At 49.4% G+C, this 12,496-nt stretch overlaps 2 protein-coding genes across 6 annotated transcripts; one reads left to right on the plus strand and one right to left on the minus strand.

Annotated features, from left to right (window-relative positions):
* The first annotated feature begins 30 nt into the window (after positions 1–30).
* Positions 31–9,370, plus strand: ARMC7 (armadillo repeat containing 7). Of its 4 annotated transcripts, none has more exons than XM_081271495.1 (3): positions 31–419; positions 512–591; positions 7,670–7,957. In XM_081271495.1, exons 1-3 carry the CDS (start codon positions 329–331, stop codon positions 7,808–7,810), a joined length of 312 nt encoding a protein of 103 aa, XP_081127621.1. In that variant the 5' UTR covers positions 31–328; the 3' UTR covers positions 7,811–7,957. The 4 variants fall into 4 exon arrangements, with proteins under 4 accessions (XP_081127621.1, XP_081127618.1, XP_081127619.1 ...); XM_081271492.1 differs by having other exon boundaries at positions 33–419; positions 512–655; positions 7,670–9,370; XM_081271493.1 differs by lacking the exon at positions 7,670–7,957 and adding an exon at positions 1,539–3,697 and having other exon boundaries at positions 33–419; positions 512–655.
* NT5C (5', 3'-nucleotidase, cytosolic) lies at positions 9,337–11,435 on the minus strand. Of its 2 annotated transcripts, none has more exons than XM_081271491.1 (5): positions 10,768–11,435; positions 10,394–10,494; positions 10,137–10,197; positions 9,817–9,931; positions 9,337–9,761 (listed from the first exon to the last, which is right to left on the minus strand). In XM_081271491.1, the coding sequence occupies exons 1-5, from the start codon at positions 10,951–10,953 to the stop codon at positions 9,613–9,615; spliced, it is 612 nt and encodes a 203-aa protein (XP_081127617.1). In that variant the 5' UTR covers positions 10,954–11,435; the 3' UTR covers positions 9,337–9,612. The 2 variants fall into 2 exon arrangements, with proteins under 2 accessions (XP_081127617.1, XP_081127616.1); XM_081271490.1 differs by having other exon boundaries at positions 9,337–9,715; positions 10,768–11,422.
* Positions 11,436–12,496: the final 1,061 nt, after the last annotated feature.

Here is a 12,496-nt window from a genome sequence, read left to right on the forward strand (position 1 = left end):
GAACTCAGCGGAAGCCCCGCCTCCGGGGCCGCCCCGCCCCTTCCGCTCCCTGAGAGCTGGTCGAGCGCGGCTTCCGCCCGGGGTTCAGGAGTCGGAGTCGGTGCTTCAATTGGCCGCTGCCCCCTAGTCTCCCAGTTTGGATTTTCGAACCCAACTCCTCGGCCTTCACATCAGTTCCATCTTCAAGTTCCAGCAGAACCTGAACCCAGGAAAGAAGCCCACGTGCCGCCTGTCCACCCGTGGAGAGCCAGGTGAGGTTCTCGCCCGGCTTAGGGCCTCGCCTTCCCCTCTCCCATCGGTCCCGCGAAAGCCCTCCGCGGCCCCGACCATGGCCCAGAAGCCGAAGGTGGACCCCCACGTCGGGCGGCTGAGGTATCTGCAGGCACTGGTCACGGAATTCCAGGAAACCGAGAGCCAAGGTGAGAGGCGCGGGTGGGCGCCAGGGGGACCCTCAGGAGTCCGGCCGCGACCGCCTTCTGGGCCTGGTTCCAGCGCTTCTTTTCCTTCGCAGACGCCAAGGAGCAAGTCCTCGCCAACCTTGCCAACTTCGCCTATGACCCCAGCAACTACCAGTATCTGCGGCAACTACAAGTCGTGGATTTATTTCTCGATTCTCTGTCGGAAGAGAATGAGACCTTGGTGGAGTTCGCTATTGGTAAGCCTGGGGCTGGTCACCTAGATACCTGATGAGCAGGGGAGAGTGTTAGAAATGAGCCTGGGGCTGGGGCTCAGTGGTAGAGCGCTGGCACTGAGTTCGATCCTCAGCACCACATATAAAAATAAAGGTATAGTGTGTCCATCTACAACTAAAGTAAATAAGTAAATAAAAATAAAAAGACATCTTAAAAAAAAAAGAAATGAGCCCTTGGACCGCGCACGTGGCCCACACCTGTAATCCTTAAGACTTGGAAGGCTGAGGCAGGAAGATCAAAGTTCAAAGCCAGCCTCAGCAACTTAGCGAGACCTTGTCTCAAAATAAAAATGAAAAAGGGCTGGAGATGTGGTTAAGGGCCCCAGGGTTCAATCCCTGGTGCTAAAAATAAATAAGCCAGTCCTTGGGAAAGGACTGGGCTTTTTTTTTTTTTTTTAATTTTAATATTTATTTTTTAGTTTTTTCTCTGGACACAACATCTTTGTATGTGGTGCTGAGGATCGAACCCGGGCCGCCCGCATGCCAGGCCAGCGCACTACCACTTGAGCCACATCCCCAGCCCAGGACTGGGCTTTTCTAAGCTTCTTTTTTTTTTTTTTTTTCCCCCTTGGTTTTTCTACTAGAGCTAGGTGCTCAGTCCCAAATGCAGTGACTATCTCAGTATCAAATGCTTCCATGTGCCCCTCTGCAGATTACATTTCTCGTATGTTTATCATATATAACTATAAAAGAGAGTCCCAGTGGTACTTAACATGCTTAGTGAATTCTGTCATTTTCCTTTCTCATAATGTCTCCAGCACTGGGTGGATACACTGTCAAATACCTATTCTGCTGCTAAAAAGCTCTGTTCTGGGCTTTGAGACTTTGAGTGTTTTGTCTCTGGCAGAGGAAAACAGAAGGGGACACCTGAAGGGGGGATTCATCCAACGTGGTGTGTGCAGTCCTGGCCCTGAACGAGATTGCTTCTGGAATAACTAGCAGAGAGAAGGACTGGATCAGATTGCCCTTAGTCATGGCTCACAAAACCAAAACCAGTGTCTGTCTGTTGGCAAGTAACATAGTGGGTTTGGTAGAGCTGGGCTTTGAGTCATACAGGTATGTTCAAGACTTGCTCTGCCTTTTTATTGTCTGAATATGTGATTTCCCTTCTCTAGTCATTTGTCAGGAACAGTATCAGTAACTCCCTTTTACATTATTGAGAGAATTAAATGAAATATGATGCTTTTTTAGGGTCGGTGTCTACAGCTGATCCCCTTGGCCTCCACCCAAGAACCTGGTTGAGGGTAAACAGATTCCTTTTCTCTCAGAAAAATGAGATGGAATTAGATAACACCCTATCAAAGGAGCCACCCATCTGTTCCAGGGATTTTGCTCTCTGGAAAAACATCACTGAGTAATAGGGGAAAAGAGGAGCCTGGTGTTGAGGGTGTTGCTCAGTATTAAGAGTTCTTGCCATGCTGGGTTATAGCTCAGTGGTAGAGTGCTCACCTTGCATGTAGAAGGCACTGGGTTTGATCCTCAGAACCACATAAAATAAAAGTATTGTGTCCATCTACAACATTTAAAAAAAAAAAAAAGGAATCTGAGGCACAGATATCTGCAACTATTCTGGCAAACAGCGGGCAGGGTCAGAATGCAGGCTTCCTTCCATCAGTCCCTGAAGACCACCACAGTAGCAGATATCTATGTCAGTTCTGATGAGGCAGGGCTGAGATCTGCTCCAGGGTCCAATGGCTTTGCCTCCTGTCTGAGGTTGGAAGTCAGGTGTCTGCTGGGAGCTTCATTCTGACTGTACTTATTTCCATCAGTTGTGGCAATGGCCTGAAAGCTGTTTTGGTCCCTTGCCACCACATACCACTACAGCTCACCTTGTACCACTGCCTGCAAGGTCTCTGAATCTGTCACCACCTACTAGGCAGGTGGTGCTGAGCCCTCTTTATATATCAGGGAACTACTTAGGGAAGTTAAGTCTAGTACTGGAAGTTCACACTGTTAATGATGACTGGAGCCACAATTTTACCCTAGTTCTGGAAGATTGTGCTCCCAGGGGACCCAGCTGACAACCCATATGCAGGCCCCAGGGCATCAGCTTCCCCAGTTCTTTGTTTCTGCTGCACCTGGCCTCCTCCTTCACATCCCTGAACTAGTTCTTATGGGAAGTCACCCCCCCTGAACTTGGTAGTACCCACAGTCCCCAGGGCCATATCTGGTCAGTGTCATAGAGGAACTGCCACTGGAAGATGGCTTTGATCAAGCCAGAGCTGCCCCAACTTGAGATATTGGATGGGAAGTGGATGAATTATGGGGAACCAGATGTAAAGTAACTACTAATTGGTTGAAAGAATTCTGAACTGAAACCCCAATTTACAACATTGGTGGCCTTGTATTCATTTAGGAATGTTTGCCCAAAGCACCAATGGGTGACTTTCAGGTGCCCTATACTCCTGCATCATCCTAGATGCTACCTGAAGATGTAAAAGAATCAGGAGAGAATTCTCTGCTCCCAGTAAAACTGATTAAATCCTAAAATATAGAATTCTTGACAGTTTTTCTACTAAAGTGGGATTTAAATAAGTGGCCCTCCAGAATTCATTTCAAATTGCTTTCTTTTTTATTTATTTGTTTATTTATTTATTAGTTGTAGTTGGACACAATAGAGCTTTATTTTGTTTATTTTTATGTGGTGCTGAGGATTGAACCCAGGGCCTTGCACTAGTGTTGAGCCACAACCCAGCCCTTAAATGGCTTTTTTATGTTCCGTTTCCTGCAATACATGTTGCTGCCACCAGATGGTAGCAATGTTTATATAAAGGTTAGTAAATAAGCCCTCAATGGCCTCTCTGGAAAATATTGTTTAGTAAAATGGGAGATAAATGTAACCCATGATCCAGCACTTCTGTTCATAGGGTTAGAGACATGCACATCCAGATACATGCAGAAAAACACCATTAGCAGCATTGTCTGTAATAATCCTAAACTGGAATGATTGAACAATAAAATGGATACCCATGTCATCAACTATTCATACTATTAATAAATGAAAATGAAATCTACAGCTAGATTCAGTTTCTTTTTTCTTTTTTCCTTCTTTATACTGGGGATTGAACCCAGGGTGCTATATCCCCAGCAGTCCCCCCCATCCCGACTTTTTTTTTTTTTTTTTTTTTTTAAGACAGAGTTCTGCTGAATTGCTTTCTACATTGCTGAGGTGGACCTTGAACTTGTGATCCTCCTGTTTCAGCCTCCCAACTTGCTGAGGTTACAGGCATGCACCGAGTGCAATAATCTTTCCAACATAATGTTAAATAATTGATGCCAGATACATATAAAACTCATGCCCTGATCAGGGAACTGTACCTCTGAGGGAGGGAGAGGATTGGATCAGAAAGGGATGTGCAGAGGCTTGAGGACTCCCCTCATGCTGGCTATGTGGGCACTTGCCTCTTCATTGTTAAACCCTACCTGGATGTGCCAGCACTTTTCTGTACATGTGGATTGCTGATATGACCCTGTGCCAGCCAGGTGCCCTAATCGCATCACTTAATTCTCTCTGCCCATTTTACTGGTGAAGAAACTGAAACTTAGAGCCGAGTTGCTTGCTCTGGTCCCCTAGTCCTCCCTAAGTAGCAGTACTGAGGTTCTAATTGGATCTGTCAGACACAAAGCTGTTGCTATATTTGGTGACTGACTCCCTGCACCTCCTTGTGCTGATCAGCTGGGCTCACACATTGTGCTGTTTAAAATAAATCCCCCAGCTATTTACCTGTGTCAAGATTCTGTCCCATCACAGAAAAGAGGTGATATGAGAATCTCTGGTCCATTCCTCTCTCCCCGCTCAGAAGGCTGGCTCCAGGCTGCTTCTACCTGGGCCAGGCCACCTCTGTCATCCCTGTGTGACTTGGAAAGACCAATGCCCCTTTCCCTTAGCTCTAGGCCCAAGCAGCACTGTTTGTTTTGTGTTTTATTGATGTATGTAAATTCATAATTCTTTCACATGGTATGCAATTCAAATGGTGTGTAGTGAACAGTATCACTCCTTCAGTAGCCATTTTCTTTCTTTGGTGCTAGGGATAGAACCCAGGGCCTCACATCTCCTAGGCAGGCTTTCTACCCTAGCTGCAGCCCCAGTCCCCTTGTTTGCCTTTTCTAGAGGCAGCCACTGTTATTAGTTGCTTGGATGCTCTCCAGAGATTTTTTTTTTTTTTTTTTTTAGGATTTACAAACAAATAGGTAATTTGTATGTGTCGTTTTCATGGCACATCTACACATGAGGAATCTATATTCATTCTTTTTTTTCCCCAATTTAGCAACATATTTTGACATACCTGTAAAGAGCTGCTTTGTTCATTTGTTTGTTTACTGGTCCTGGGATTGAACTCAGGGGGTACTTCACCACACATTTTCACCCCTTTTTTATTTTGAGACAAGGTCTCACTTAGTTACCCAGGCTGAACTTGAACTTGTAATACTCCTGCCCCAGCCCCTCAAGTTGCTGGGATTACAGGGGTGAGCCACCAAGCCCAGAAGTTTTTCTGTTTTGTTTTGTTGAGACAGGGTGTTTTAGTCAGGTTTTTGCTGCTGTGACAAAAAACCCTGACAAGAACAACTTTAGAGGAGGAAAAGTTTATTTGGGACTCACAGACTGAGAGGCCTCAGTCAATAGACAGCTGGCTCCATTCCTCAGGGCCCAGGATGAGTCAGGGAAAAAACCCAGCTCAGGACATTACCAGCAAGCTGAGAGACTACACTTGTCAAATGTAAAGTACACACCCCAAAGGCATGCCCTCCAATGCCCCACCTCCTCCAGCCACACCCTACCTGCCTTCAGTTACCACTCAGTTAATCCCCATCAAGGGATTAATTAATGAGGTTAAAGCTGTCATCACTCAATCATTTCACTTTGAATGTTGTTACGTGATCTCACATTTGAGCTTTTGGGGGGCTCCTAATAGACCATAACATAGGGTCTATGTTTTCCAAGCCTTGACTCCTGGGCTCAAGCAATCCTCTTGCCTTAGCTCTGGAGTAGCTGGAACTATAGGTGCACATGACCCCAACCCCAGTGAAGATTTAGACCTGGCTGCATCAACTCAGTACCCCAGAGTAGGCAGGGCCTTAAGTGTAATAATACCACCTTGGAACACCTGGAAGAGCTCATTGAGTGGCTAGGTGCCAAGTGCTGACCAAGCCTTCGTCAGCATCTCCTCATTTAATCCCTGGGACAACCTTCAGACTCTGCCCTTGTGGACCAGACTGCCCCTGGCCTCTCCCAGTTTTCTTATCCCAGGCTGCAGTTGAGGTTTCTTTCCTCAGCGGTATCCATGGATCCTGATGTCTAGAAGGGTCCTGCTTTGTTCTATTTTTTTTCTTCCTGTCTTTGTTCTATTTTTTCCTTGTCTTTTCTGTTTGTCCAAAGCAAGTTCATTAGCCTGTCAGAACTTGTTCTTTTGTTTTGTAGTCATTTCCTAAAATTGCATTGTTCTCAGCCTACAGTGAAGTGTGCAGATATTGGAAGTGCAGTTCAGTGCAATGCAGTTCATTAAGTTATGTGCACCTCCATGGAGCAACTCCTAAATTAAGGTGTGGAATGTTGGGGCTGGGATTGTGGCTCAGTGGTAGAGCGCTCACTTAGCACATGTGAGGCACTGGGTTCAATTCTCAGCACCATATAAAAATAAAATAAAGGTATTGTGTCCACCTACGACTAAAAAAAAAAAAAAAAAAGATGTGGGGAATGTTTCCTCTACCAGAGGTTCTTGCATGCCCCCTCCCACCTTGACCTAATGACAGCCCTAACCACTGTCTCTGTAGATTGCTTTGCCTATTTATTTTTTGTACCAGGGATTGAAACAAGGGGCTCTTTTCCCCTGATCCACATCCCAGGGCTTTTCATGTTTTTATTTTTTTGTTTTGGTACCAGGAATTAACCACTGGGCCACATACCCAGCCCTTTATTTTTTTCTTTGAGACAGGGTCTCACTAAGTTGCTAAGGCTTACCTTGAACTTGTGGTCCTCCTGCCTCAGCTTCCTGAATACCTAGAATTATAGGCATGCACCAGCAGTTTTTGAACATCGTGTAAATGGAATCATGCAGGATGTACTCTTATATCTGGTTTCCTTCATTTGACCTGGTGGTTTTGTTGTTGTTGGGTTTTTGTTTTTTTTTTTTTAAAGAGAGAATTTTTTAATATTTATTTTTTAGTTTTCGGCAGACACAACATCTTTGTTTGTATGTGGTGCTGAGGATCAAACCCGGGCCGCACGCATGCCAGGCGAGCGTGCTACCGCTTGAGCCACACCCCCAGCCCCTGTTGTTGTTGTTTTGTGGGTTGTTTTGTTGTTTGTTTTTTGGTACCAGGGATTGAGCTCAGAGGTCTTTAGCTCTACCACTATGCTACACTCTCGGCCCTTCTGTGAGGCTCTTGTCCCACAGCCTTCCTTAGTTCTTCAGGGCTGTTACACATAGGTAGACTGAGGATGGGAGTTCAAAGTAGCCTTGGCTGTGGCTTCTCCTGGGTCTTCTGGCTCCATCTTCATGCTCAACCCAGGGTGTTTGTGGGTTTTTGTTTTTTTTTTTTTTTTCCCACCCAGGAGCACTTAACCACTGGGCCACAGACCTTATTTTTGGTACAGGGAATTGAACCCAGGGCACTTAAGTACTAAGCCACATTCCCAGCCCTTTTAAAATCTTTAATTTAGAGACAAGGTCTTGCTAAATTGCTGAAGTTGGCTTTAAATTTGTGATCCTCCTGGCTCAGCCTCCTAAGACCCTGGAATTACAGGCATACGCCACCATGCTTTGCTGTTTGTGCCACTTCTGAAAGGCTAGGCAATAGCAGGCAGGCCTTCCTGGAACCTTGAGAGAGTGGGCTGGAGCCTGGAATGAGCTTTGCATCCCTTTTTCCCTGGGCCAACTCCTTATTATACGCCTGAGCCCCTCCTTGGGACTCAGGATGGAGAGGAACTGGGAGAGGTGATAGGAGGAAGACTCTGAACCCATCCTTGCTTTTCCCCAGGGGGCCTCTGCAACCTGTGCTCAGACAGGGCCAACAAGGACCACATTCTGCAAGCAGGTGGCATCCCACTCATCACCAACTGCCTGTCCAATCCCAACGAGGAGACAGTGTTGTCCGCAGTTACCACGCTCATGTACCTGAGTTCACCAGGTGCCGGCTCCCACCCCGAGCTGACCTCCACACCTGTGGTCCAGTGCATGCTGCGCTTCTCTCTTTCTGCCAACACAAGGCTCCGGAACCTGGCCCAGATCTTCCTGGAGGACTACTGTTCCCCAAGTCAGGTGGCTGAAGCTCGCAGCTGGCAGGCCCACTCTGCCATGGGTATCCCACTGCCAAGGACTGAGGCCCCGCAGCAACCCTGACCCAGGCAGCTCCCAGTGCCGCAGCACCGTTATTTCTGGGGACCACAGTCCTGGCAGGGAAGTAGGGGACCACAGTCTGTCAAAGTGTTGCCTTTTCTACCATCTTAAAGGTGAAGTTTTTCAGCACAACAAGTGTGTACACTGTGCTGAAAAGGCAGTTGGAGGGACGTGAGACCTGTGGAGGTCAAAGCTGGTGCTGTCTTCATGAGCTGACACTCGACACACTGAAAGTGAGGGACCTACCCCCAGTGCCACCACCTCCAGGCTCACACTCATGTCAAAAGCACGGGCCCTAAATCCAGATGTAGCACAAGGGCCTGCTGGGGAGCAGAGCTGGAACTGAGGCTTAGGATTGGTCCCTGGGCCTGGGCCTGAGGCAATGAGGGACTAGCCCTTAACAGAAGTGTCTGGAGTAATTTTGAGGTAGATATGAGAAGCCTCATCATTAAAAGGACCTGGGTGGGGGGCAGCAGGGGTGTAGCTGTGGAGGTGTGTGTGTTTGGCATGCATGAGACCCTGGGTGTGACCCCAGCAATACGAGGAAAAAGAACTTGAGCCTTGGGAAGCTGAGGTGTCACACCTCCCCCTCCAGGGCTGTGGAAGACCACACTTCCCCCTTAAGTCTCCAGGCTGGGCTCCTGGCCATGGTGGACACTGACCTGTGGAACTATGGCCTGGGATAAAGTATCTCCTCAGCCCTTCTAGCTGGTAGGCACTGTATAAGGGTTTCAAGGATGAAACCTTGTGATGTTAACATGGCCAGCAAGCATTAAGACCAAGGCCCTGAGGGTGATGACACTTCAGAATACAGAATAAAGGCAGGACCCCTTAGAGCGGGATAGTCTCCCCTCACTGCTCCAAGGCTTCCAACTAAAAGCCTGGCCCTCCTCTGCTGTCACAGGAAGCAGCCAGGGAGGTAAGGCTTGCCCTGAGATGTTTCCACAGGCCCATGGATTTCAGGGGCACAAATGAAAGGGTGATTGCTCAAGTGGCCAGCGTGTATGAAGAGGTATGTGTGCACCCCCTGATGCTGGTCAACAGAGAAAGGAATGCGGTCCCAGTGGAAAGTTGTGGTTTGGGAAAAATGGAGGGCCCTGGCCTCTGAGGTGCACCCCTTAGACAGACGGCCACACAAAGGTCATTCTAGAGGAATGCTATTCAAGTGAGTGTGGAAGCAGGGGCAGGAGCCACAAAATGGAAAAGGGAGGAAGCGGCCGTTCTCCTAAGCCCTTGTTCCAGCTGCACCCACCCGGCACTCTTATCCCTCTCCTTTCTCAAATAAAGGATTTTAAGAGACCAGACAGCCCAAGTTTTTTTTTTATTAAAAGGGTCCTGACTAGCTGATATTCCATTGTATTTCTGTGCCAGTCGTGCTCCAGGTACAGCCGTCTCTGGAGGTGCCAGGTGGCTGGGCCTGTGCAAGCAGAGGTTACTGGTCTCCATTCTGCATGGCAGGAATCCCTGGCTCTTCAGGGATTCCCTGCCAGCCTGCCTGCCTTCACTTCAGCACTGTCGCCTGCAGGTCCAGCTCATTCCCACTACACAGCTGCCCGCTTGCTCTCTATAATTTCCCTCCAATTGTCACTCCAGGAGAGCAGACGTCTCCTTGAAGGGGGCAGGGCCAGGTGCTGATTGTGGCAGCAGGTGAACAAGATGTGCTCCCAGCTTGGGGTTTCCTCTAGGCCTAGGAAGGAAAGACATGGAACATGTAATCTGGTTATTTTTACCCTCTACCTAATCCAGGCAGGCCAGATGCCTGGAGGTGCCAAGGATAACAGGTCCAACCTTGAATGGTGTCCTTATCATCAATGAGCAGATCTCCCAAGACCACAGTCTTGTCTCTCGTCAGGATAATGCGCTCCACAAACTGGGGTCCCAGGTGTCGCTGGACCCAGCGGTACTGTATGGGAGACAGGTCAATCAGTGGGGCCTGAGGAACCCTGCATCCAGAGACAGCGCAGACTGAGTGGCAGTCCTTGAAATGTTTCTCCTTCCCCCAGCCCCCCCCCGCCCCCCCAGGAGGCCAAAGCTGGTGCTGTCTTCATGGGCTGACTTGATTTTCAAAATCATGATCTGGTAAGCTAAGTTAGCTCAGGCGGCCGCACCTTCTCACCCACACAGTGGTCAAACTTCAGCAGAGGGCTGGAGCAGATGAAGACCTCGGTGCTGCAGAGAAGGGGGCCCAGTTAGTTGTTTTTTGTTTTTGTGTGTGTGTGTGGTGCTGGGGATTGAAACCAGGGCCTTGTGCATGCAAGGCAAGCACTCTACCAACTGAGCTATATTCCCAGCCCATGAAGGGGGCCCAGTTAGATCCGCAGAAGCCACCGCTGTCCCGCGGGCGTCACCGCCCCTCCCTCCTTACTCTGGCATGGCGTTCATCTCCCGCAAGGCTTCCAAAGCCCCCGGGATGGGCTCCAAGTCTAAGAAAAAGCCTGGGGCTTCATACACGCTGGCCACTTTATCCTGCAAGAGAAGAGTTCTCGGTCCTGGCCTCGCCTCCAGCAGATGGAGCCCCGGAGACGTCTCCATTAAGCTCCCCAGGCCGGGGCTTCGGAGAGAGGAGGGTTGGGGAGGGTGGTGGTCGCGGAAGGTGGGCGGACACTCTCCCGACATTTCCTGTCCCGGGGTGAACTATGGGTGCAAAAGTGGGAGTTCATTTCAAACAAAAGGGGTGTCCCCGGAACGAAGCCCAGGAGCTCCTGTCCAAGCGGCGAGGCTCCGGGCTCCGTGTCTTACCGCCAGGTCGGGCCGCAGGGCTCGGTACTGCTCGCTGGCCAGGAAGCCGCGGCGCTGCTCCAGCGGCACGTGCGGCTCCCCGGGGAAGCGGCGGTGGAAGCCCCGCAGGAGGCCGGCCTCGAAGTCGGCCAGCACGCCGTCCATGTCCACCAGCACGCGCACGGGCCGCGCGCGCTGCGCTGCCATCGCCTCCAGGCTGCGGGGGTCTTGGGGTCTCGAGGGTCTCGGACCCAAGGGGCTGAGCCGGCCGGAAGCGCCGAGCGCTGGGCGCCGAGTGCCGCCGCTTCCGGGCCGCGAGCCGTGGGCGGAGCCGAGTCAGACTAGCCCGGCTAATTTGCATAGGCCGCAGGTGGGGACGCAGGGCGACACCCGGCACAGGTCTTCAAACCTGTCTTCCTGTCGACCTGCGGTGGCAGGAACCCCTTCTGGAATACCAGGGCAGGACGGCTGAAGGCGATCTCTTTTATGATCTTCAGCTTTTTCGTGACCCACCCTTCGTCCTCCCAAAAAAGGCACGATCTAAAATACTGGAAGTTATCTTTTTTTCTCCCCCGTCCTTTTTTCTCTGTATTGGAGGTTGAACCTGTGTCACTTTACCACTGAGCTACATCCCCAAGCCCTTTTCATTTCTTGAGACACAGCCTCGCTAAATTGCCCAGGCTGGCCTCAGATTTGTAATCCTCCTGCCTCAGCCTCCCGAGTCGCTGTGTTTACAAGAGTGCACCACGGTGCCCAGCCTGTGAAGCACCTTCTAACAAGGAAGCAACGCGTTTTAAATCTGTGGGCCTGGCTGCACATATTAAATTTGAAGTCTCAAATTCTGAGGCCACCGACAGTTCTGCCCTAACTGCTTGAGGAGGCTGGATGCAGAGACCCCAGACCAGAGCCCCTGATGCTTGAAGGCCTGAATCATGGGGGCTGCGCGTTAATGTGAAATGAATGAAACTGTTGAAGGTAATGGGGTCTGTGAGTCGATTATTTTTGTAGCACTGGGCAAGCATCCTACCACTGATCTACAGGCCCAGCCTTACCAGAATAGGTTTGAAACATGGGAGAATATAGTTCAAACCTCCTGTTCACTTGGGGAGTCGATTTCCTTCAAGCACTGCTAATCAGGGCTGTTCTTTCTCTGGAAATGGCACATACAGCAGAAGCCTCTATCATCCTTCCATCTCGGTGTTCTCCATCTGAGGACCCTGCCACTCCCACACCAATGGGTCAAAAGCAGCACATAGGGGGAACCTGATCTAAGGTGAGTCAGTTTCAAACTGTGCAAGAGGTAGGAAGCATTAAGCCAGATGTACTCAGTGCCCAACTGCGTCTTTGGCCTCCTTCACCAAGGTACTTTAGTCACACAAACAGGCCAAGAGGTCTGCCAATGAAGTTGCTCCTTGGGTAACTTTGTAGTCATCTTGTCACGGTTTGAAGATCAAAAAACTTCACTTTCCAGACTAGCAATTGAACACCCATAACACATTCCAGTGTTAAATCTGCTCTAATAGTCCCAAAGTGACTGGTTCAACTGTTCCCCACCCCAGAACAGCTTTCATTTTAAGTGTTTGCTTATCTTCATAGAACAAAAAATTTAAAAAAAACTATCGGGCTGGGGATGTGGCTCAAGCGGTAGCGCGCTCGCCTGGCATGCGTGCGGCCCGGGTTCGATCCTCAGCACCACATACCAACAAAGATGTTGTGTCCGCCGAGAACTAAAAAATAAATATTAAAAATT

Source organism: Spermophilus citellus (assembly GCF_964194105.1).
Source record: "Spermophilus citellus genome assembly, chromosome: 17".
Classification (NCBI taxonomy): Eukaryota; Metazoa; Chordata; class Mammalia; order Rodentia; family Sciuridae; genus Spermophilus; species Spermophilus citellus.

What these genes read in the sequence shown, in the direction of transcription:
- ARMC7 (XM_081271492.1), top strand. Translation starts at nt 329, where the DNA reads ATGGCCCAGAAGCCGAAGGTGGACCCCCACGTCGGGCGGCTGAGGTAT. An exon ending in CCAGGAAACCGAGAGCCAAG is followed by an intron (nt 420 to 511) that starts GTGAGAGGCGCG and finishes TTTCCTTCGCAG; the next exon opens with ACGCCAAGGAGCAAGTCCTC. An exon ending in CTTGGTGGAGTTCGCTATTG is followed by an intron (nt 656 to 7,669) that starts GTAAGCCTGGGG and finishes GCTTTTCCCCAG; the next exon opens with GGGGCCTCTGCAACCTGTGC.
- NT5C (XM_081271491.1), bottom strand. Translation starts at nt 10,953, where the DNA reads ATGGCAGCGCAGCGCGCGCGGCCCGTGCGCGTGCTGGTGGACATGGAC. An exon ending in CCCTGCGGCCCGACCTGGCG is followed by an intron (nt 10,495 to 10,767) that starts GTAAGACACGGA and finishes CTTCTCTTGCAG; the next exon opens with GATAAAGTGGCCAGCGTGTA. An exon ending in GAGATGAACGCCATGCCAGA is followed by an intron (nt 10,198 to 10,393) that starts GTAAGGAGGGAG and finishes CCTTCTCTGCAG; the next exon opens with CACCGAGGTCTTCATCTGCT.